The sequence below is a fragment of the Chionomys nivalis genome, chromosome 9 (assembly GCF_950005125.1).
Source record: "Chionomys nivalis chromosome 9, mChiNiv1.1, whole genome shotgun sequence".
Taxonomy (NCBI): Eukaryota; Metazoa; Chordata; class Mammalia; order Rodentia; family Cricetidae; genus Chionomys; species Chionomys nivalis.
In genome coordinates, this window is record NC_080094.1 from 25,318,865 (window position 1) to 25,343,323 (window position 24,459).

Below are 24,459 nucleotides of genomic sequence, written 5' to 3' on the forward strand. Positions count from 1 at the left end.
ATTGGTTAACCTGAGACATTAGGAACACAACAGTTTGTGGTGAGTTGGATGCAAGGCAGATGTGATACTGTGAATTAATCAGTTTCCAAGCATTTGGCCCAAAGGTTTCTTTCAAAGTGTATGTTCTGTGTAGTGAAACTAGGCTATAGATGAACTGGGAGATCTCAAACCTCTGGTGTACGCTGTGTGGGACTGGCTAGACTCGGAGAAGTCATCACCATAGAAAAGGAGACCCAGAATTTCACAGTGATGGCTCCTGTCCTTGCCTCAGGTCTGCATGAGTGCTGGACCTGCTATTATTTTTTGCTAGTCATTCAGGTTCTGAGATGGTCAAAGTATTTACAACTCAGCTAGAATAGATTTTGCAGGTGAAGATGGTGCTGGGTTTAGTACAAAGCCCACTCCAAAGTCCCAGCTATGTAACAATGAACCAGTCCGGGATGGTTCACAATTGCTGGAGACAGCAGCCCATTTGCTGCTTCCTGCCCGTCAGAAGGTTCTGTACGTTGTCCATAGGGGGAAAAGTGGATACTTAGGCCAAAGCTATCTTTTGAGACTACACTCTGACTGCCTAGAGGAATAAGCCACACTGTCCTTGGCGTTCACTGCCTTTGGGGCAGATTCTGCTCTGTCTAGCTCTGAATACTTTGACAATCACCTGACACTGATCCCTTAATGTGCAGGGGCCATTCAAGCTCCTGGTGGGGCACCACTCTCCTTACATCTCTCCCAGGCTTCCTACCTTCTATACCTGAGTGCAGCTGAGTTCCTTCCTTTGGGCAACCTTTCCTGGCCACTCCTCAGTCTTACCTGTGGGCTGTTGCAAGAGGCAGACAGAAATGTGCCGGCCTACCGCTGTTATCCACACTGGGGATACGGCTCTCATTTGGTAAATGTGAAAGGACGCCCCGCAGAGTGAAGGTGGCCAGTAGCCCTTGTTCCAGTGACACTGATGTAAGCGACTGGGTCCAAGCGGAATGACCTGTGCCCACAGACCTGGACTTCGATCCTGATTTTGCTGTTTGCCAACCATGTGATTCTATCAAGTAGTTGATATCAAATCACATATCTTATTCTCACTAACTTCAGCTTCTCTAACTGTAACCCAGGATCAACAGCAAGAGCTAGCTGGCCAAGGCGTCTAGCAAAGTGACACAGGCGATCACAGCAGTTCTAGCAAGGGTGACAGTTGTACCTATTGACTGCGAGACGGGTTCTACATGAAACGCATTACTTAGTCTACTTAGTCAGAGAGGTTAACTGGGAGTGTAAGGCCAGGTGGTCAAGTTCAGAGGCTGCATTCTCAACCCTCTACTGTAGGAGTGTGTGCCACGAGGAACTGAGCCTAGTGCTTGGCAAATGCCACTAGGGTGACACACCTTAGCACTGTTAGGACTCTTTTGACACTCCTGACTGGGTTCTCTCTGGACTGGGTCTTATAGTGTAGCCCAGATTAGTCTGGAACTTGCCTCAGCATCTTGAGGCACCATAATTGGCTAGCCTTTCTAAGTCCCTATAAGGAGACTGGCCCAGAAGGTTCCAGTGTCCATCCTAGGTCATGTACAATGTGACACAAAGGGAAGAATCCCTTGGACATGTTCCCATCCAAGACCCTGTACTGGTTCCTGAGAAAGTGGCTTCAAAGGCTGCCGGGAGATGCCTTCTGACCTGATGGTGTGTGACAGGGCCAGGATCCCCAGCACGAAGAAATACATGGACAGCAAGAGGTTGATGTACTCCTGGGAGAAGATCTGAGGAAGAAATACAAAAAGAAACAAGTTAGGGTTGCTAGAAGTCATGAGGAGTCTCCTGGAGCTTGGTCTCATTCTGCCCTTTGGGAGTTAGGTCAGGCAGGAAGAATCTCAGATTCTAGTGCTTCCATTTTCACAGCTGGGGGAAGGGCAGCACCTCAGGTCCCACCCAGATGGACTCTACCCACAAAGGAGTCTAGATGCTCACATGTGCTTCCAACATTTGGAGAAGGGCAATTACTATGTGTGCCCAGGGTCTTACATGAAAGTCCTAAAGGTATAGGGGAGGATACTGAAATCAAACCCAAGAGCAGTTTCAGAAGCAAGAATTTGCTCTTCAGTGTTTCCTTCTCCCTGCTCAAAAATCCGGGAGCCCTTTCAATATGGCCCCCAAGCCCTAAAGCGTGCTAGTTATAAGATCTCTGGGTACCCTGCACTCCACTTCTCAACTCAGCTCTTGTCTCCCCATGCCTGTGATGGCAGCTGGAGTTGGGACCAGGTCACCATTTCATCATTGTCAGTCTTGATGCTCCAAAGCTAGCTGTCACATGCTCATTCACTCTGGACCCTGGGAAGGCTGTGTGGAATCTGCCCGCTGGAGCCTGTGCTCCATTGTCACTGTACTGTTCTTTTAACTGGGAGGCAGGGCTGTGCTTTTCTTGGGGGTACAGGACCCACACTGCTTGAGTAAGACTCTTATAGTTACTGCTTAAATGAGAGTCTGATCATGTCACTCTCCCACGACAAGCCTCGCCACTGTGTCCCTTTGTTGCATGCTGTTCCTTGAGTGGGAAGGCCTTGCAATCCCTCCTGATGGAGGCTGTAGAGCCCTCTGCCCTGCTCACACACTGCCCTGTGTTTCACAGGCTGCAGCCTCAGGCCCATTCCCAGGCAGCCTGGGTGTGTGCTCTTGGGCTGCTGTCTCTTTCCCCCCTTACCTAGGTCACCCCAACTCTTCCTTCATCAGCTCTCAGCCCTGAGAAGCTTTACTCAGGTACCTGTCTCACCCTTGCCCAGCAATTTGGCTACATTTCCTGAGTGCCTGCTATGTGCTGGGCACTGAGCCAAATACTAGCCATACAATGAGGAGTAAGGCAAGTTCAGAGTTCATATGCTGATGAGAGAGAATCTCAAAGAATGCTGGGAGGCAAGGGAGTGCCAGGCTTTGCAGCACCATGACAGACTTCAGACTCATCAAGCAAGATGATGAATGACGAAGGGCTGCAGGCAGGATTGTGGGCAGGCAGGGCTGCGGCACGCTCTGAGGACCCGAGAGGGTCCTCCTGCTGTGGGAGTTAGCCGAGGGAACAGAGTCAAGTGTGGTCTGTCTGACTACGGGGTATTCATGATTTAAGAATGAAAGAACAATCAACACGGGGGCTGGAGAGATGGCTCAGTTTAAGAGCAGTGACTGCTCTTCCAAAGAAAGTTTCTGAGCTCAAATCCCAGCAACCACACGATGGCTCACAAACCATCTATAATGAAATCTGGTGCCCTCTTCTGGCAGAACACTGTATATAATAAATAAATCTTAAAGAAAAAGAACAATCAACACAGGCTATTGAAATGACTCAATGAGTCAAGGTGCTCACTGTCAAGCCTGGAGACCTAAGTTGGATCTGAAGCCCACAGAGTGGAAAGACCCAACTCCTGTAAGTGTTCTTCAGACCTCAGCACACATGCCATAGCATGTACGACCCCCAAAATAAACTAATACAAAAGACTAAAAACAGAGTGATCAACGCACTAGGAAACAGGCATCAAAATTTGGGCTTTTATTTGACTCTTGATGCTATCTGGGGTGAGGGTACAGCTCAAAGGTACAATAATGTGCTCGGCAAGCATAAGGCCTTGGGTTTGGTTCTCAGCAATACCATTCCCGCCATCACTACCATTTCTACAAAAGAATTTGGCATTGTCTGTTCAACTGCAAACGGAGACCCCGTTTTACTGCATATACTGTATACCAAAGTCTTTTGTGCTACACTGTGGAATGAACATATTCGTAGTGGCATTGCCATGATACCCCAACACTGGGCATACCTAAAACACCCTCAGGGTGCGTGAAACTACCACGCAGATTAACACAAATCTAGGTCTATCATTAACAGATTCTCAAGAAACTACAGGAACGGGTCCAGCTTGTTCGTACCTTTCCTTAGGTTGAAGTACACACGTACACATATGCACGCATGTATTTTGTTACTGTGTTAATAATGGAATCCAGAGCTTTGTACATGCTAGGGAAGCATTCAATGACTGAGTTACACTCCTGAAAAAAATCATTTAAACGTACTTTGCAATCGCAAATTGAAGCTATTCTTGACTAAGTTTCAACAAACAGGAAATAAGTGCCTGTGATAACACTGGTAAAAATACCAAGAGTTTCACACTTTCCTTCTGATGTTGAGGCACACTGACCAAAAGCCTGAAGGGAGCCACACAAACGGTAACACTGATGGCCCGTTGTGGCATCTAACGTTAACTGTCTGGTATATATTACTTTCTCACTTAGAAAGCAGTGCACATTGGAGAACATGTGCACGGAGAAGAATGGCTTAAGGAGCATTTAGCTACATGAGAAAATGCTCATGACGGTTTCAATGAGAAGTGGAAGCTATGGATAGGCTACATTGTGGGGCCACAGCTCTGGAGAGGGCACACACCTCTGAAGGGGAACTGCCAGTGTCTCTCTGGAAGTTGAATTTTGGATGGCTGCTATCTTTTCCTTTTTACTCTTCTATGTTTTCCAAGTTTTCAACAATGACCCTGTTTAACTTCGACTGGGAAAATAAATCTCAATAAATTAAAAACAAAACAAATGGTGGCTAGTGTGGCAGAGGTATGTCTGCAACAAAACCACACTCCAGACCAGCACAAACAACACGAGGAAACAGAGCTGGAGCCATGTGGAGAAAAGGGCTGGCTGGTGGGGAAGAGGAGTAAACCCTAACAGGCTCTGGCTGGGACCGATGCTGAAATACTCATTCTCCCTGCTGTTCTCTGTAAATGATCACACATAGGATAAAGTTACCTGGGCAGCAAAGGACTTACTTTGAAAAAGAGGTAGAGCCCTAAGAGAGTGCAGCTGGCGATGATGGGAAAGCGGGCAGCATCTCGGCTGGTGATGGTTTCCGGCATGTCCGAAGAACTCTGCAGAAAGAAGAAAGGTACAGCTGAGCCATCACGGCTGCGTGCTGTGCTGCTGGAACCAAGAGGCTTCAGCAGCCATCTCCTCCCTCCATGCTGGTCCACTCTGGTGTCTCATTGTTTGTCTTAAGGCTTTGGCTAATGTTATGCTCTCTACCACACAGGTTTATAATGACAGATGTTGTAATTAGCAAAAATATGGCACAGCTAAGGAGCTGACAATGGATAAATATTTACACAAAAAGGAACAGAATACTGTAACCCAAAGCATTTCAGCACTGTAACTATGGGAAGTAACTGAAGATGGAGGAACAGTGGAGCACAAGGATTAAGTTAGCTTTATAGAATTGAGTCCACCTCTTTAACGAAACTTCATTAGCATTAGTACAATCCTGGTTTAAATTTGTACTAAAAAACTTTTAACATGGAGGTGGTGGTGCACCTTTAATCCCAGCACTCAGGAGGCAGAGGTAGGTGATTCTCTGCAAAATTAAGGCCAGCTGGTCTACATAATGAGAACCTTAATCTCAAAAACCTCAAAATCTTCATTGTCTTTAGGGACCCAGTTAGCATCCCTGCTGGGAAGTCCTTCCAACCTCTCCTAGAGTTAGGCCCACTCCTCACCCCTTTCTCCTTTAGAGATGGATGCCCATGGACCCTGCTATTCAGCCTCTTGAGTAGCTGGATTACAGGTGTGCACTTTAGTGCTTGGCTCCCCTATTTTATATCACAGTCACCCAAAGTCCTAGCAGTGCCATAGTAGGCACGGTCTTATCACAGCACCTGGAACTTCACTATCATGATATCCACCTTGTGATGAGGCAGCTGCCATAGTGGGAGAAAGACCCCAAGCAGCTGTGGAGGCTCACCAGTAATATGACTCCCCAAATTTGTTAGGAAAAAGCACGCTAAGAGGGCAGCTATCTGGAGAGGAAGGGTTTGAATCTGAGAAGTTCTTGTGCCCCAGAGTACAAGGATGCAAAGCGACAGGAGCTAGGCAGCAAGCCTGTGAAACCATCACCGGGTAAGGGAGGCGTAAGTGTGCACACCATCACTCATATGTGTACAAGCCTGGGCAGCCTTTGGATGGCAATGTAATGGGATGCGTGCAGTTTACATATGCCCAGTGACACAAAGAACACGCACCTATGGGTGCATGTGTGTACCCCTTTCCATATGGAGACAGGGGCTCTCACTCGAACCCATAGTACTTCAATTTGTCCAGTCTGTCTAGATAGCTTGATCGAAGGGTCCTGTCCCTGTCTCCTAAATGCTGGGATTACAGGTGGATCGCCACACCACCCAGTGTTTACCTGTAGTCGGGCCTGAACTCTAGTCCTCACTCTTGTGGGACAAGTGCTTCACCCACTGACTTATTTCCTCAGCTCCAAATCTCATTCTTTTTAAAATTCTTTGTGTGGTACTGGGGATCGGATCCAGGGCCCCACACACAGCCAGGCAATCACTCTATTTCTGAGATTTGTTTGTCATTCTACAGATTAAAGTACATCAGGATTCCACTTCTCATCTACCAGAATGGCAAGAATCCATGCTTGGTAAGATACCAAGCTGACGAGCCATGGGGCAAATGAAGGCCAACAGGTCTCCCATAGAGTTAATTGTGATGTATGTCAAAACCTCTGGCCAAATAATCCAAAATCAGGGCTGGAGAGATGGCTCAGAGGTTAAGAGCATTGACTGCTCTTCCAAAGGTCCTTGAGTTCAATTCCCAGCTCATAACCATCTGTAATGGGGTCTGGTGCCCTCTTCTGGCCTGTAGGCATACACACAGACAGACTATTGCATACATAATAAAATAAATATCTTTTTTTAAAAAAGAAAATCTTAAACCTCAAATAATCCCAAATCTGGGGAATCGTCCCTACAGATATTCACTGCTGAGTCTCGGTTTACTCCTCTCTCAAACAACCTGTAGCTTGACTTTTCTCAACGCAGGGGAGGGGCGCTAAGAGGTTGAATGGAGACCAGGATAAATATGGGGCATTAAAAAAAAAAAGGCAAACCGTGACCCTGTGAGGAAAATGGAAAGGTCTTTTGCACGCCACCACCCACAGGGCTGAGGGGCTATCTCAAGCTGCAAGGCAGGCCACCCCTGAGAAGCTCTCCAGTTTGCAGGAAGGGGGAGAAGATGGGCAGTTCTGACAGGGAGGCCCGGTTTCCTTCCTTCTCTCCTTTGCTAGCCCCTGGCTTCTGCTTTTGGCAGCAGAGCGGCCACACTTGGACAGCACCTTGCCTCTGTGCACCTCCATATGTTGAACACATTTCCTGTGTAACAGTAGTGCGGTTACAAAATCAACCGGACAGCTCCACCTCACTGGGCCCACAGGCAAGTGGGCTGCAGTCCGACGGCTTAAATAACTGGTACAACGACGAGGCAGAGTGGCATGCACGCTGACACATGCTACGAAGGCCCAATGGTGAGAGCTTGTCCAGAGGCCAGGAGGCCCGTGCCTACCAGCTGCATCTGGGAGAGTGATTTTTTCCTCTCAGAGCCCTCACTTCTGTGACTACAAGACCAGGGCTCCAGCTTCTGCAGTGGAAACATTAGCATGGCGCCCGAGTCATTACTCAAGTCTATGTGCTATTCCTATCACTCTGTGCGGGAACCACGGGTAAGCCGACACTATTTCTGAAGGGAAGTGAGTGTCACAGGTGGCTAGAGCAGATGCCATTTAAAGCCTTGACAGCCAGACATAGGGTCTGGAATGCAGCAGAGGCCCAATTAAGGCCAACTGTGTGGAGGCGTCTGCTCTGTGTACACAGCGCAGTTCCCAGGCAGACCGCACAGGGGCTTGGGGCTCGAAAGCACATTCAGGACTTTGTGGCTTCCCTACAAACCAGTGCTGTGGCTCATTTCCACAAATTCCTTTCAGTTCAGTCCAATCCCAGGGCAGGAAGAGGCTTCATGTTATTCGATGACAAACCAAGGTTGGCCAGATGCTTCAAACAGAGGGATCTGGTCTCCTCTGTGGGTGACCGTTATAAATATCTCACGCTGCAGTGTTGAGTCAGAGTGGGAGCCTTGCGATCTGACTGGTAACGACAGAGGGAGAATATTTACTGAGCCCTTTCTATGTGCCGGGCAGTGTCCCGGAGCTTTGTGCAAAGCCCCTGCTCCCAGCAGGTACTTTTAACACATGAGGAAACGAGGCTCAGAGACGTGAAGTATCTTGCTTGGTGTAACCCATATGGTAAGTGGGGTTGAGCCCAGGCAGCCTGGCGGCCTCGCTACTACTTACTAGCTACCCTTCACCTCCCTCTCTGGAGCTTTGTTGGAACTCATGACGCTGAGGCCCTGGTCTTCCCAAGACACAAATCCTGAATATGAAAAATACCCCCTCTCCCCGCCATGACAGGGTTTCTCTGTGCAGCTCCGGCTGTCCTGGAACTCACTCTGTAGACCAGGCTGGTCTCAAACTCAAGATCTACCTGCCTCTGCCTCCTGAGGGCTGGGATTAAAGGTGTGCACCACCTGGCTGGTTTTGTAGTTACAAAAAAATACTACAACTTATTAGGATTCACTACCAATCTGATTTGGGTGTTTAAGAGAATTAGAGAATGGGGGAAAGATTTCACAAGTGGCCGAAATAAATTTAACGTTTAGTATCTTGGGTATTCAGGGTGGAAGCCAAAGCAACAGAGGGAGCCAAATGTCCAGCTTCAAGCCACTGGCACAGCCAGAGTCCTGGAAGGACTGCTTCCTGATCACACCCCAGAGATATCCTGGAATTCCTGGGCCATTTTATTGCCGTCTCCCCAGATTGAGACCCTGAGGTCTCCTGTATTCACCCCACACTCACCCTCTTTGCCATTGTTCTGCCTCCTGGTCATGCCCTGAACTTACTTTTCTCCACCAAGCTCGCTTCGCCCAACTGTACCAGCCCCTTTCTCTCTCCTCCCAACTGACCACTTTCTCTAAAGCCTACACCTGCCTGGAGTTGCTTCAAGAGCTCCAGAGCAGACTATGTGGCCCTTCAATAGCAAGGACGCAACCCATGGAAGAGGGAATTGCTACAACCTTCATAGCAGATTATTCTGTAAAACCTAAGGATAGGGGTTCGGGTTATTGACTCAATAAGTCAATTTCAAGAAACTTGCCCTACCAGTTATGAAATAATAAATGTGTAAGAATATTGACTTCAACATGGTTTATAGCAGCTAAGGACTAAAATAAATTGTGGAGGCTTCTAAACTAGTGGCTCTCAAATTTTGAGTGTGCACTACAATGACTAGGAGGGCTTGCAAAACACTCTTCCAGGCCCGCCTTGAATTTTGATTGTAAATCTGCACTGAGTTCGAGTTTTGCCTTTTCTGAACTGGTACCCTGAACAAACTGTGGGTCCATAACATGGTGCTCACACCTACAGTTCTGGCACCTGGGAAGTCGAGGCAGCAAGAGAGGCCATGCCGAGCTACCTCATCAATACCAGGCCAGCCTCATAAAAACAGAAACTAGCAGTGTTCAGCCTCATAAAAACAGAAACAAAATGCAACTCCCTTCCCATTTCCCTGAAAAGGACCATTCTAGATGCTCTGACACACTTGGATGTCCAAAGGAACACAATTTCTATGGATTGGTAAAAGACCCGGGCGCAGGGGCTGCTGGCAGAGGCAGTTGAGTGGGAGCGAGCCTTCCATTATGTACCTGTGGGCCTTTGCATTGTGGACCCAGGACCTATTTCATTACAGAAAGGCTGAGGCAGCTGTAACACAGAAAATGACTAATTCCCACTGCTAAGTAAAACCAAGCTGCATAACAGGGGCTTTTCTAACAGACCTACTAGCATGCACACACAAAAGCAAGTGCGTATTTGTATACACACAGAAAAGGCAGGCAGGCTGGGGATATAGCTTTGTGGTAGAATATGTGATGTGCTTAGACATGTGAGGCCCTGGATTAGATTAGGAGTGCCACAAAAATGAAAAAGTTCTGGAAGGTTCCACAAGCAGCTGGGCATGCCTGTCACTTCCAAGTGGTTTTGAAATGGTCTTGCTCTACGCTCTGCAACAGCTTCAATTTTACACACAAACAGCCTTGCTGCTAAGGGCCCATTTTAAGTATCACATCACCTTCAGGATTCTCTTCCTCACAAAGGACGCAGGTTCCCCACGCATCTTGCCACAGCACTCAAGTCCCTCTCCTGGGCTCCTGTTAGACTTCTCACGGCTCCCTCTCCTCAGCCTGCTGAATTCCCACTCATGTGTGCAAAGACACCTGTTGTCTCTTCCAGGAGACACAGCAGAATTCACTTGTTGGCTGATCATATTCTGTGTCTTAGACCAGCACGCCTGGCACCTAGCCCAGGACCTGACAACAAATGCCCAGTGCTGTTGGCTAAGAGATCCCTCTGTGCTAGGTGAAAGCTCAAAGAACCTATCCAGAGTCAGTTCCTGCTTGGCTGGAATTTACTCCCTCTCGGGGACGCAGGTTTCTGACACTCCCGCACACTTCACCTCCTTTTGCTCAGGATTTTATAATACGCTCTGCCTTTTAGGGACACTGTGACCCCAGGGGAACTGTCCTCGAATGCCCTCTCTCAGTAGGCCTTGGTGTTGAATATCAGTTGGGAGTGCCAAGCTCCCGGGTCCTCACTCTCTACTGTTGAAGGAGCACAGTAGACAAAGGAGTCATTTGGCTCATCACATCCCAGGCCGGAAGACTACTTGTGTATCGTCAGAGCACCTGTAGTGAGGATGGCACCCTGGTCTTCTACAACTAGGGGCACCTGGCTCACTCTTGAATGGCAGAAAGATCTTCATTCTTTGACCCTCAGTTCTTTTTTCAAAAGATGTGATAAACTGGCTTTGCCTGTCGCCTAGCACTGTGAGCATCAAGGCAGGTAAAGGCTCTGTGAGCTTAGAGCACCCTGGTTACTAGGGCTGGGAAGCCACTAACGAATGGGCAAGCCTTGCTGTAGTTTCAATCTTCTAAGGAGGCCTCTCTGTGGGTGAGGCTTGGGACAGATTATGGCCCCGTCTTCTACCCACACCCTCTGTTCTGCTACACTAAGCCACCTGCTGTTTCCTGAAGTGCCTTCCTCCTTTTTTCCTGCTCTGGCACCTTTCTTGCTTTCTCCAGCTTAGAATGCCCTCTCCTGGCTGGAACTGTACATCTCACCCAGTCAGGATGCCTGGCTGCTCTGCCTTCCTGTATAGTCCAATCACAGACCTAGTTATCCTTGCTGTGCCCATCTTCCTCGACTCCTTGGTAACAGGGCATCCCTCATCCTTGATAACGGCTCACATTCAAGAAACATTGGTGCAGAAGGCGACAAAGAGAAGCACTCAGTCTAGCGGCCGCTCAGCCTCATGCCATGCTGCCCTCCATCTCTCCTGTCCTGTTCTGTGCTTCAGAACTTGCCTTGGCACCAAGCATCTGCCTGGCCAGAACCTGAAATTTGCTTAGAAGAGGCAGAAGAGCAAGGAAAATGGGTCAGCCCGGGCGCTCTCTGTATCTGCCTGTAGAGAGTCAACAGTGGGTTTCCTGGTCTCGGGAAGTAAGGGTATGCCCTCAGCCACCGCTCACACCGGGCGGTGTTCTGAGAATCTGAACTGAAGTAGTTTCAAAAACGCCAGCTGCCTTGTGGGCCTGCCCTCTCTGGGTAGGGCAGCTTCCTCTCCAGGCCACCTTCAGGTTCGATGGGGGAGGAACAGTGGGGAACTGTGCACTCTGAAGATGTTGAAGAGAGGATGCCAGGAAGGGAGAAACTGTTGGTTTCAATGGGCAGCAGGGGCTGAATATAAGGCAGGGGGATTTGGGAGGGAGAAAGGTGGAAGGCTCTGGAGTCCCCCTACACATCCATGCAGACAGATGTCATGGAAGACCAAAGACAGGGTCTGCCCCAGTCTCATAAACAGTTCAACAGTGGCTGTGAGTCAGAAGGTAGACTCAATTTGCAAAGGGATTTTGTCTTAATGGGGCCTGGGGAGAAAGGCTACTCTGGAATCAGCGTCTGGGCTTTAGTCTGAATAGATTCAAGGCCGGGTGCTAAGTAGGGAGAAGAAATCAACCAAAGAAGAAATGGAAACCGGGGAAGAACCTAGGTGCCGCATTCCCAAGAGCTGAATGGCTGGAACTGGGTCCAGACAGTGAACAAAAGAAAAGAAGCTGAGTTGGTGCTCTATTCTCCCACCCCCATCCCACCCCCACCCCCTTTTTCTCTGGGCAACTGGGTCTCCCTCTGTAGCCTAGCTACCCTGGAATTTTTGATTTCCTGCCTCAGCTCCTGAGTGCCAGGCTTACAAAGGTGTGTCATCACGCTACACCTCTATTTAATTTCAATTTTTTTTTAAAAAAAATATTTGCTTATTTAGTGTGAGTGTGACAAGGTCAGAAAATATGCAGGGGGGTCGGTTTTCTCCTTCCACCATCTGCGCCCCAGGGATTTAACTCAAGTCTTCGGGGCTTGGCGGCAAGCGCCTTTAACCGCTGCGCCACCGGGGTCCCCGCCCCTGGCTTTGTTTTTAAGGCAAGGAGAAGGGTCTGCTCTAGGGGTTCCTGGCAGGCACACATGCAGCTGTGATTCCAGAGCGACAGAAATCAGGGCCTAGGGATGAATTTGGATGCTACAATTAACTGTGGGTGTGGCCAGGCATGGCTCCTAGCAGAAGGATGACAAAAGATGGTGCCTTTCAGATCCATACCTGTGGGGAACACACTGGAGCTCACCCAAGCCACCAAACGAGTGATCGCTCTGGTGAGGGGCAAACACCTGGCTACTGATTAGCCATAGCATCAGGTGGGGGGCAGTTTGGCTGGAGCCAGCAGGCTCCGAGGAGTCAGTGCCTGCCTTTGTGTCTGCGGTCGGGCGGACAGCGTTCCCAGCTGTGGCTCGAAGCAAGGGGTCTGGGGGAGGGGATGTGGCAGGGTCTGTCTGCGGGCCGCGGAGGACAATGCTAATCCCCGCTTTTAGGAGTGGCCAGATTCTGGTACACCGAAGGCCAGCTAAAGCTGAGGACGCAAGGGGAGGGAATGGTGATCGATGCCCCGGTGGGTGCGTGACGCGGGAGAGAGGGGGGCCAGCTATCGGGTGTGCAAGGACAGGCTCGTGGGGGCCGTGTCCGGGATGGGGATGGAAGGCGTCTGCTCTCACCCTGACCCTACCTTGCCGCGGGCGCAGCGCACTGAGCGCAGGGCGCCGAAGAAGATGGGCAGCAGCGCCATGAGCAGGAGGCTGCCGTAGGCCAGCGCGATGCCCTCGGGCGTGGAGGGCGGCCGCGTCGTGCCGTTGGCCGGGCTACTGGCCTCGGTGCTGCCGTTGTGCTGGTCGCTGAGGGCCGAATCCATGGCGAGGCTGCGCTTGGGTTCCGACTCCAGCTCCAGCCGCCGCTGCACGAACGCAGATGGAAGGCGAGGTACTGCGGGGAAAAGCCACGTTCCCCTAAAGAAACAGGAAGTGACGTGCCTCCTCGCCTTTCCGCGCCGCGCAGTGAACGCGCGCGCGTTCTCGCTACCACCCTCCCCGCCGCCCGATCGCCCTCTAGTGGCGGTGAGGGAGGGACGGCTTGTTGCTAAGCAACTTGGGGGCCGATCCTTACAGGCGATCTGGACCATTGTGACTGTAATCCATCCTGAGACTCGAGGACCCATTCTTTAGTCCCAGGGGATTTCTTCAGTACTAGGCTGTCCTGCTCTCCACAAATCCTCAGCCTTCAGCCAAGAAGGATGCACAAATTCATTCGATACTCAATTGATCATTTGTACCTTAAATATTTATTGGAATGTCCCATTTATCTTCTAGTCACTAGGACACTGAAGGAAACGAACAAAAGCTTGTCCTTGTGCTCACGAAGCTTGCATTTTAGTATGCAGGAGTTGGGAGAGGAAGGCGGAAAGAGGGTAAAATGAACAAATAAATTATGAAATCTAAAATGTATCTTTTAGAATAGCTTTAAAATGTAAAGATGTCGGCATGTAGGTATGAATTCTAAGGAATATTGATGCAGATAAATTAGAGAAAAATAAAGCAAAATAGGGAAGCTGTATAAAATGTTTGCAAATGTATTAACTGTTTATTATGTGCCAGACAATAATAATCCTACCACTCCATAACCCCATACAGTTTATAAACACTGAGGCTCGCATCATAATTGGAAGGATGTAAGTCTGGGCAGATGAGTTTGTTCAGCTGGCTTGTTGACTAGGCACTTAATTAAAGAAAATTAGGCTAAAATTTAGTATTTTCCTTCCTTCCTTCCTTCCTTCCTTCCTTCCTTCCTTCCTTCCTTCCTTCCTTCCTTTCTTGTTTTTGTTTTGTTTTTTTGAGACAGGGTTTCTCTGTCGCTTTGGAGCCTGCCTGGAACTCCATCTTTAGACCAAGTTGGTCTCAAATGCACAGAGATCTACCTGTCTCTGCCTCCCAAGTTCTGGGATTAAAAGCATGTGCCACTACCGCCAGGCTAAAATTTAGTATTTTCAAAAGCAACTGGTTATAAACCTGGAGAGTTTGTAAAATTATGTTACTTACTTTAATACTCAATTCAATTAATATGTTGCTTCTCTTACCCACTGCTAGGCTTCTAGTTCTTGCTAAAATCATACCATCACATCATGTTCTAATTATTCATCTTTGAGATTTAATCCCATCATTGTACGGATGCCGTTTCTGTGGGCATTTGATGACTAGAATGGTGCCATGTTGTCATTCCTTGTGTGCTCTAAAAAGCAGTTAGTTTATGCATGTTAAATAGCCCCATCTTGGAAGCCAGGCTTAGTGGTCCATGCCTTGAGTCCCAGCACTCAGAGACAGGGGCACATGGGTAGATCTGTAAGTTTGAGACCAGCCAAGGCAACATAGTGAGACCTTGTCTCAACAAATGAATAAAACCAGAACAACAACAACCCTCCCCCTCTTTAAAAATTCAGTCTTGGGGCTGGAGAGATGGCTCAGAGGTTAAGAGCACTGGCTGCTCTTCCAAAGGTCCTGAGTTCAATTCCCAGCAACCACATGGTGGCTTACAACCATCCAAAATGAGATCTGGTGCCCTCGTCCAGCCTGTAGGCAGCACAGAATGCTGTGTACATAATAAATAAAATCTAAAAAAAAAATTCAGTTTTGTGGCTGGTATGATGGCTCAGAGGTTAAGAGTATTTGCTCTCAGAGGGCAAGAGTTGGTTCTCAGGACCCACACAGTGTCTTCTTATCGTATGTAACCCTAGTTCCAGGAACTCTATTGCCCACTTCTAACCTCCTAGGGCCCCAAGCATGCACATGGTGTAATACATTCATCCAGGCAAGACAGTCACACATGTAAAATAAAAAAAATAACTAAAAAAAAAAAATCAATCTTAGCTTGGTTTGGTGGTGCATGCCTTTAATCCCAGCATTCCAGGGGCAAAGGCAGCCAAATCTTTCTAAGTCTGAGACCAGCCTGGTCTACATAGAGAGTTCCAGGCTAGCAAGGGCTACATAGTGAGACTCATACAAGCAAACACAAGATTCAGTCTTATTAAATTTAATCTCTTTCATCTTTTAGAAAATAGTGTGTCTTAGTTAGGGTTTTATCGCTGTGAAGAGACACCATGACCATGCAATTCTTTTTTTTTTATTATTTTTTGAAGATTTATTTATTATGTATACTGTGTGCTGCCTGCATGTTTACCACACACCAGAAGAGGGCATCATATCTCATTACAAATGGTTATGAACCACCATGTAGTTGCTGGGAATTGAACTCAGGACCTCTGGAAGAGCAGCCTGGATGTCTGTAAAGTCCTACACAAACGCTTGATGCTCTCTGCCAAGTCCATGAACAAATATTTGTGTACAAATGAATTTATTGTTCCTTCTAGCTGCCTGTTTTTCATTCTATAGCCTTGCATGCCCTTCTAGCATTGTGGAGCCAGCAGTGTCACTGGAACGACATAAAAGAAACAGTAAAACTGTCTCTGAAACTGGGAGTGGTGGCCCACACCTTTAATCCTAGCACTTGAGAGGCAGAGGCAGCCAGTTCTCTGTGAGTTCGGGGCACCCTGCCTATAGTGAGCTTCAGGACAGCCAGGGCTACGTAGTGAGATCTTGCCCTAAATGAAACAACACAGTACGGCAAACTGTCTCTGCCCCTCAGAATATCTTGTAACTGTTCCTAGTTTGTATGCAGTACAGATATACCCACAATTCTTTTTTGACACAATCTTACGTCTCTTGGGCTGAGGATGACTCTGAGCTCTGATCCCCTGCTTCCACCTCTGGAGGGCTTAGTTAAAGGCACAGGCAACCAGATCCGGTTTCATTCAGTGCTGGACACTGAGCTCAAGGCTTTGTGCGTGTTAGATAAATAAACACTTTTGTAATTGAGCTATATTCCTAGCCCTAAGATTTTTTAAAATATAATATTGTGATTAATTCTTCAATAGTTTCATGTGTGCATTCAGTGTAGAGACTGGGTGAAGTTCTGAGTGAATGTGTATTATTTGCTGTAGATGGAGCCACTCTGTAGTAGGAGCGGCGGGCCACTTCCCACCTCCCGGTTCCTGGTTGCTGGCTAGCTTTACCCAAAATAATTACACGGAAACTGTATTCATTTAAACACTGCCTGGCCCATTAGCTCTATCCTCTTACTGGCTAACTCTCACATCTTGATTAACCCATTTCTAATAATCTGTGTAGCACCACGAGGTGGTAGCTTACCAGGAAGGATTCTAGCCTACATCTGTCTGGGGTCAGAGAATCATGGCAACTGACTGACTCGGCTTCTTTCTCCCAGTATTCTGTTCTGTCTACTCCGCCTATCTAATTTTCTGTCCTATTAAAGGGCCAAGGCAGTTTCTTTATTAACCAATGAAATCAACACAAAACAGAAGACTCCCACATCATTTCCCCTTTTTCTGTTTAAACAAAAAAGAAAAATAAGCCACGTAACAATGGAAAATTCACAGAGAGTCTGGATTATGTACATTGTGTTTTCTTTAAAATTTTTGACTGTAAAGGAGCTAAGTACAGAGAGGCATTTCATTATATGGGCTGTCATGCTAAACCAGAATGGATATCATAAGAGTATGACTTCAGAATTTGGGTGTAAGGACATGATGCTTTGGAAAGGAGTTTCTTCTTTTGTTTTCACAGAGGATGAGACCCTGTGGATTGCTTCTATCCCAATATGGTATGATAGACTACGCCCTCCTGAAAGGTTGCTGTGAACACCCTCAAAAAATTACTTCATTCAACTCCCAACTGTGGTTAACCTAGCAGACAGGTTATACCATGGAAAACCTGAACAACAGCGCCCTCATTCAGCATGAAGCAGTTTGGAGAGAAATAACTGCACCCATATTCCCAAATATTGTTTTTAAATGTTCTTTTACATTTAAAGCGGGATATGATATAGATATGAATAATTTGCATTGATATGGATTTTGCTTTGGTGATTTAAATTTAAGGTCAATTTTGTTATATGTATATGTATTTCTGCTCTTGATTAAGGTATTGTGATTGTGTAGTTCATTTAAAAATGTAATGTATGTTGGTTGTTAATAGATAATCATCTATAATAGTCAAGTTTGTAGTCATGTTAGTTAGACTTTCTAGGTGTGCATAGATATATTTTAGATAGGCATTATTCATATCTTTCAAAGACTACAGAATATGGTATTTAATGTTTTAATAACTTAGGGCTTTTCATGACAATGAGACACGTCTGCTCCTGGCAGCACCAATCTACTTCAAGAGGAAGATGGGCTTCGAAGAGGCTCCTTATGGAATTTGATAGCCATTTGGGCAAGAAACTGCTCTTGCCTGGACTATTGCATAAACTGGACACAGAGAACCCTCAGAGAGAGGACTTCTGAACTTGCTGGGAAGAAGGGAAGTGAGCCAGACACCATGCCTCTCTTCTCCAGGGCAGACGTGGTGGACCCAGCCGCCAGGTCAGACATGCTGAATCTTTCCCGGTAAGACACTACCTCGTGGTGCTACACAGATTATTAGAAATGGGTTAGTTAAGATGTGAGAGTTAGCCAAGAAGAGGCTGAAACTAATGGGCCAGGCAGTGTTTAAAAGAATACAGTTTCCGTGTAATTATTTTGGGTAAAGCTAGCAGGGAGGCAGGAAGTGGCCTGCAGCTCCTTCTACATTATTTGGCCGCTGACTCATTCCTAAGACTAAGTCCCAAGGTCCAGCAATCAAAATTCATTATTTGGCTACACTGGCTAACCTGTCCAATCAGGATTTAACAACTCACCCTAGCACAGGCTTCCTCTTTTCTTCTTAAAAACCCATTCCTGTAAAACAAACAAACAAACACCCCACCTCCTGCCTTTGTCTGATCCAGAGGCAGCCTGCTCCCCCCCTTCCTCCCACACTTGTCCCTCTGGGGTAATTAATATTTGTGCTGAGAACTTGGTGTCTGGGTATGTCCTGTACACATTCCAAGGGGTCTCCTTATAAATCCAAACCAAAATTTTTCCAGAATTTGAACAGAAGTAAAATATAGTGGGGGCTTCATGGAAAATGATGACAAGACTCCACAACTTAGAAATGAGTTGAGTGTGGTGATATGGTGAGTGTGGTGCATCTTTGGCATCTCTGAGTTTGAGGCTGGCCTGGTCTACATCGTAAGTTTCTGGCCAGTCAAGGCTACACAGTGAGACCCTGTCTCCAAAAGAAAAGAATCATGAACTCTTCTCTCTGCTCCTGACATTCAGAAAAGGAAATAAAAGACATTTGAAGACTGTAAAGGGAAAGTTGTCATTTTGGAGTTCCCTTTTGTATTACTTTCCTTCCTTCCTTCCTTCCTTCCTTCCTTCCTTCCTTCCTTCCTTCCTTCCTTCCTTCCTTCCTTCCTTCCTTCCTTCCTTCCTTCCATGTTTTGACAAAATACCCGACAGGAAGAAATTTAGGGATGGCTGTGTCTGTTTCTTCTCACAGTCACAGGTAAGACATAATGGTGGGGAAGGCAGGGCAACAGGAGTGGAGACTGCTGGTCATATTTTGTCCCTAGTCAGGAGTCAAGAGAGATGCAGGCCCACTTCTTTCCTTTAGTTACCCTGGGTCTGACCATGAAGAGGTGCCACTCACATTCAGGGTGGGTCTTCCCTTCTCAGCGGAACCTCTGGAAATGACCTCACAAACTTTTCCAGAAGGGTGTGCAGTTGGATTTTTTTTGGGGGGTTGTCTGCCAGCAAGTAAATTAAAAACATGGAGACTTATTATTAATTATAAAATATCACCCTTAGCTTAGGCTTCTTCCACTAACTCTTTTTTTAAAAAAGTATTTCTTTATTTATTTATTATGTATACAATATTCTGTCTGTGTGTATGCCTGAAGGCCAGAAGAAGGCACCAGACCCCATTACAGATGGTTGTGAGCCACCATGTGGTTGCTGGGAATTGAACTCAGGACCTTTGGAAGAGCAGGCAATGCTCTTAACCTCTGAGCCATCTCTCCAGCACCCCCTACTAACTCTTATAAATTAAATTAACCCATTATTTTAATCTATGTTCTGTTGTGCGGCTTGTTACCTCATCTCTCTGTACTGTCCATGCTGCTGGTGACTCTGCCTTCTCCCTAGAGCTTGCTTTGTCAGGAAGTCTCATCTATACCTCCTGCCTAACTATATTGGCTATTCAGCTTTTTATTACATCAATCACAATAATACATTTTCACACAGTACAAAGATCCCACAACAACGTTTTTCCATTTTTGTCTAAATAAAAAGGAAAAATTTTAACTCTAATATAGTAAAACTATATAAAATAAGAACAGCTGTCAGGTAACAATTATATTTACAATATCCAGTCTACTTATATGTGGCATATTTGGCAAAAAATATTCTATTATCTATTATATTGTGATGAATTTAAAGCCTTTTATTTGAGACAGGGCTTCTCTGTAACTTTGGAGCCTGTCCTGGAACATGCTCTGTAGACCAGGCTGGCCTTGAACTCACTGAAATTTGCCTGCCTCTGCCTCTCAAATGCTGAGATAGAAGGTGTGTGCCACCACCGCCCGGCCAAACCATCATTTCTATACTATATCCCCCTTTTTTCCCTTTAGAAAGAGATTCCTGAATCTAATTTCCTTTGTTTAGTTTTTTTTTCTGACCACGAACAATAACAACTTGTAACCAGCCCCTGTAAATGATGACAAACATTCATAACTTACTGAATGACCAAAAGCCCACCCACTCCATCTCTTCAGAATTTGGTGTCATGTTCTCTAGACTTCTTCCTATTGTCTGGGGGTGATGTCATCTTTAGGGGACCCTGAGAAAACTGGAATAACAGTCAAGTCCTGGGAGAACTATTGTATTATTTTTTGTTTAGTCTCCATGTGATGGGAAAGTGTAGAGCTTATCTTAAGAGCTTATCTTAAGTCTTGGCTGGGTAGCCTGTGAGGCTGAACCATCTCAACTAGAAGCTTTGAAGTTGTTTTGGATGCAGAATTTTGAGGAAACTATAACAGGCATTCCGAGAGTCTGGATCACTTGTCTTTATTGGTGTCTGGTCCTTTTGTTCTGAAAACACATAAACTTTTTAATAACATTTTTTCTATATTAATACAAGAATGGAATGTGCAGTTTGTACAAGTAGTTAAATATGATTTTTTTGTTGATAAAAGGCATCTGTCAACTTTATAAGTTCATAACCAAACTGCAACATAAATCTCTTTTCATGCCATATGAAGTGATGGTACGTAATAGTAAACCACGGGGACTCTGTAGTCAACAAGACTTATCATGTCTCAATCCGTCTCAGAGCTGTTCCCATGTGGCGGGATCGGCATGTAGGTCACCTGTCCTGTAGTCTTTCTTGGTTTCTTTCTTCATATCTGTAGCCAAGATTTTCAAGGGGTCTCCTTCAATCAAATCTGATCTTCATTAATTTTGAAGAGAACCACAAGTTTTTATTTTCTGTGGAAACAAAGGCATAACCTTTCCCCCAAAACAACATAATTTTTTTATTTGTATTTTGAAGTTAAGACATTCTTAAAGTATATAGACTGGTTTAATTTAACAGTTTTTATAGTCCAATGTCTTTCAGCAGTTATTGTTTTTGTATATTAGCATTTAAAAATTTAAAATTAAAATTAACAAAGCACTATATAGGATCCAGATGCCCTATGCATTTCACGTCTTTGTGTGCCTTATTTTTTATTCTTTCTTTAAATATTTAAATACTTTATTACTTTTAAACTTTTTTTTTTCAAGACAGGGTTTCTCTTTGGCTTTGGAGCCTGTCCTGGAACTAGCTCTTGTAGACCAGGCTGGCCTTGAACTCACAGAGATCGGGCCACCTCTGCCTCCTGAGTGCTGGGATTAAAGGCATGTGCCACCACCACTCAGCTAATACTGTACCTTTTTAGAGATTTTCTGGGTCTGGATTTGGCTTTACCAAGCAACTTCAGCATTCTCTGACTACAGTGAGACAAGCCTTAAATTGCCATGTCAGCTACTGTACAACTCAGCCACATGGTGCTGGTGACTGGCACCAGCCTGCAGACAGCAGTAGCTGAGCCTCTGTCCTGGCTTGCCTGAGAGACTGTAGAACTAGGAAGCTGCATCTGGCTCCTGTCCAGAATTTTTCTTAGCTTTCTCAGGCCCTACGTTTAAATATTTGAGCCTCCATGTTGGAAGCAATATGAAGACAAATTTTTCTTTGGGCCGCCAGGTCACAAGAAAATGACACAGAGACTTATTAATTATAAATAGCTAGGCTTGTTTTTAACAAGCTCTTACAAGTTAAATTAACCCATTTATATCAATCTACATCATATCACGTGGTGTCACCTCTCTTCCGTCTTGCACATCCCGTTTCCTCTACCTGTCTGCTGAGGTCTCTGTCCTTCCTCTTCTCAGAGTCCTCTCTGTCCTCAGAAGTCCAGCCTAACATCTTTCTAGCTATTGGCTATTCAGATTTTTATTACACCAGTCACAGCTGCCGTGGGATGATCTTTCTGTACACTATGAATATGTATTCCTATCATTAGTTAATAATAAAAACTGTTTGACCAATAGCCAGGCAGGATAAGGTTAGGTAGAACAATCAAACTGAGAACTCAGATGAGGAAGAGCAGAGTGGAGAGAGATGCCAGCCAGCTGCCTAACAAAACAGGACATGTTGAAAATGAGGTAAAAAGCCTTGAGCCCCATGGTAAAACATAGATAGAAACATGGGTTAATTTAAATATGAGTTAGTAATAAATCTGAGCTATTGGTCTGTAGTAGGAGGCCGCTTGTTTGTTCCCAACTGCCCAGACCACAAAATAATCACTTAGAAACTATATTATTTAAATCACTGCTCGGCCAATCACTTAAGTATATTGCTAGCTAGCTCTTATATCTTTGGTTAACCCATTTCTGTTATTTTATATTTTACAATAAGGGTCATGGCCTACTGGCAAGGTTCTAGCTGGAAGCTTGCTTCTTTCTCCTCTGGCAGCTCCATGGGGTCTCCCTGACTCTGCCTACTCTCTGTACATATCTTTTCCAGCCTGGCTATATTCTGTTAAGCCATTGGCCAAAAGCGACTTCTTTATTCATTAACCAATAAAAGCAACACATATACAGAAGGACTTCCTACACCAAGCATTAATAATTAGCATAAGCCTCTGAGTGATTATTTGGAAGCAGCTACAGGACAGAGCGGTATAGAGAAACCTCCGTTTACACACAGCAATTCATTTTCACACCGTGTACAAATACCCAACAATAGGGATATTGTCATGGTGATTTTAAATCCAATCAAATTCATAGTGAAAACTAACCAACACACCTTGAGGCTAGGAATTGCCAGTGTGGAGCTGGGACTTTGGTTTTTCAAGGGCTAGAAGCCGAGAGTGAATCATTTTATCTGAGGAGGGTGCACATTTACACTTAAATTTGTTTGTTTTTTGGCCTTTAAAAATTTTTATTATATGATTATATTTTAAATATTTCCTTATAACTTAAAATATCCAGATATTTACAAAGATATATTCTATGTGTGTTACACTTGAGTTCTCTCTGAGACTGGTAACAGAACAGGCAGCCATTTTAATAGTCACATTTGAAGAAGGGCATAAATACTAATTGTACAACATCTGATTATGAGATAAGTTTCATAAAGAATTCTAAAATCAAAGCAAACAAAAATATCTACAAATACAAAGATCAGGATTTTTAAATCCTAAAATTGTAATACCTTAATTTAAAAGTCACTGGATCGGCTCCCAAGGCCGTGGACAAAGGATAAATTTATAACAAATATCTATTTTTGTCTGCCTATTTAACTAAACATTTTTAAGTGTTTGACAGGAAAATATAAAGATTTCTAGTGGTTTTAGAATTAACTTTTGGAAATACTTGATTAACTTCCTAAAATTCAGATATTAAGACACCTATCTTTTTTAAAATTGTTAGTAATGTTCTCAGCACATTCTCCAGCTTTTAGTCCTGTCCCTTCAGTCACAATACAGTCCTCTTCATGGTAGCTCTGAAATGGACGGTCTGTGGGAGCTTCCAGGCGGCACTGAGACAGCCATTCACGGCCTGGTTCATCGGCTCTTGTTGTGGGCTCTTGCACCGGCTGCAGCCTTTCCCCCAAAACCAGCTAGGAGGTGGAGTAGCACATGGAAAAGCAAAGAGCCTTTATTCTAACTCAAGTTCAAACTTGGACTCTCCATGTGTCCAGTGCATTGGTGTGACTGGAGAGCCTCGCGCGCAGTTGGAGTGGGGTTTTTATAATAGCAAAGGTTAGGGTGAGGGATTTCTAAGGTTTAGGACCCCTGATTGGCTGACATTTGTCTAGGGGTGTCCTGAAAAGCAATGGGTGTGCGCTGGCAAATGAGCCTATCTACAACGGTTGGAACATGAGGCATTTCCTTTGGATGGTCTCTTCCTGGGGAGTCTCAGTTTGTGGTCTTTCTTGGACCCAAGTATTGCCTTAGGGTAAACTACTGAGACTCAGGCCTCTATTGAGCTTGTCATGACTGGGTCCTACAGCCAGCCTTCCCAGAAAATGTCAACTGCTTGAGAACTCTTGCTTCTCGGCTGGTGAGAGGCGTCACCAGCCTTTGGAGTGACGGACTATTTTCCTTTATTTATTTATTTATTTATTTATTTATTTATTTATTATTATTTTTTTTAATACCATCTTTCTATCCTGCCTCAGAATGACAGCGTGTGAGCCATAGACTGTTAGCCTCACACACAGCAGGTTGGAAATGTTCTCCTGGCACTGGTGTTTCTCCTAGGGAGGGAATTGTGTATGGGATGATTCCTTGGTAACTTGCTGTGGGGAGGGGAGACCCTGAGGGCTTTGTCCTGCAGGGTTGAAATGGCAACAGAAATTTGTAGGAAAGAGGAACCAGAGGGGCAGAAAATACCAAGGGTGCTGGAGCAGAGAGGAACGAGTGAGAAGCCCTGAGGCAGGAACTCCACCGAGAGAGGGCATTCTGTGGTGTGTGTGTGTGTGTGTGTAGGGGTGGGAAGACGCCTTTTTGTGACATCCTGATTATGGTTTTCTTACAGCTTTCCCCACACCTCCAGTGCCCTGGTGGGAGGAGCCTGAGCATCACAGAGCTTCCTCTCTCCAACACTGAGTGGTGTGAGGAGCTAGCA

At 45.7% G+C, this 24,459-nt stretch overlaps 1 protein-coding gene across 2 annotated transcripts in view; it reads right to left on the minus strand.

Annotated features, from left to right (window-relative positions):
* Hm13 (histocompatibility minor 13) overlaps positions 1–13,335 on the minus strand; it is a 35,870-nt gene extending 22,535 nt beyond the window's left edge. Inside the window, exons 1-3 of one of the 2 annotated variants that reach the window (XM_057780364.1) lie at positions 13,027–13,335; positions 4,806–4,904; positions 1,669–1,751 (exon numbers count right to left, since the gene is read on the minus strand). In XM_057780364.1, the coding sequence (XP_057636347.1) occupies positions 1,669–1,751; positions 4,806–4,904; positions 13,027–13,209 (365 nt within the window). In that variant the 5' untranslated portion in view covers positions 13,210–13,335. The remainder of the gene's footprint in view (positions 1–1,668; positions 1,752–4,805; positions 4,905–13,026) is intronic. The other variant, XM_057780366.1, reaches the window with a different exon arrangement.
* Positions 13,336–24,459: the final 11,124 nt, after the last annotated feature.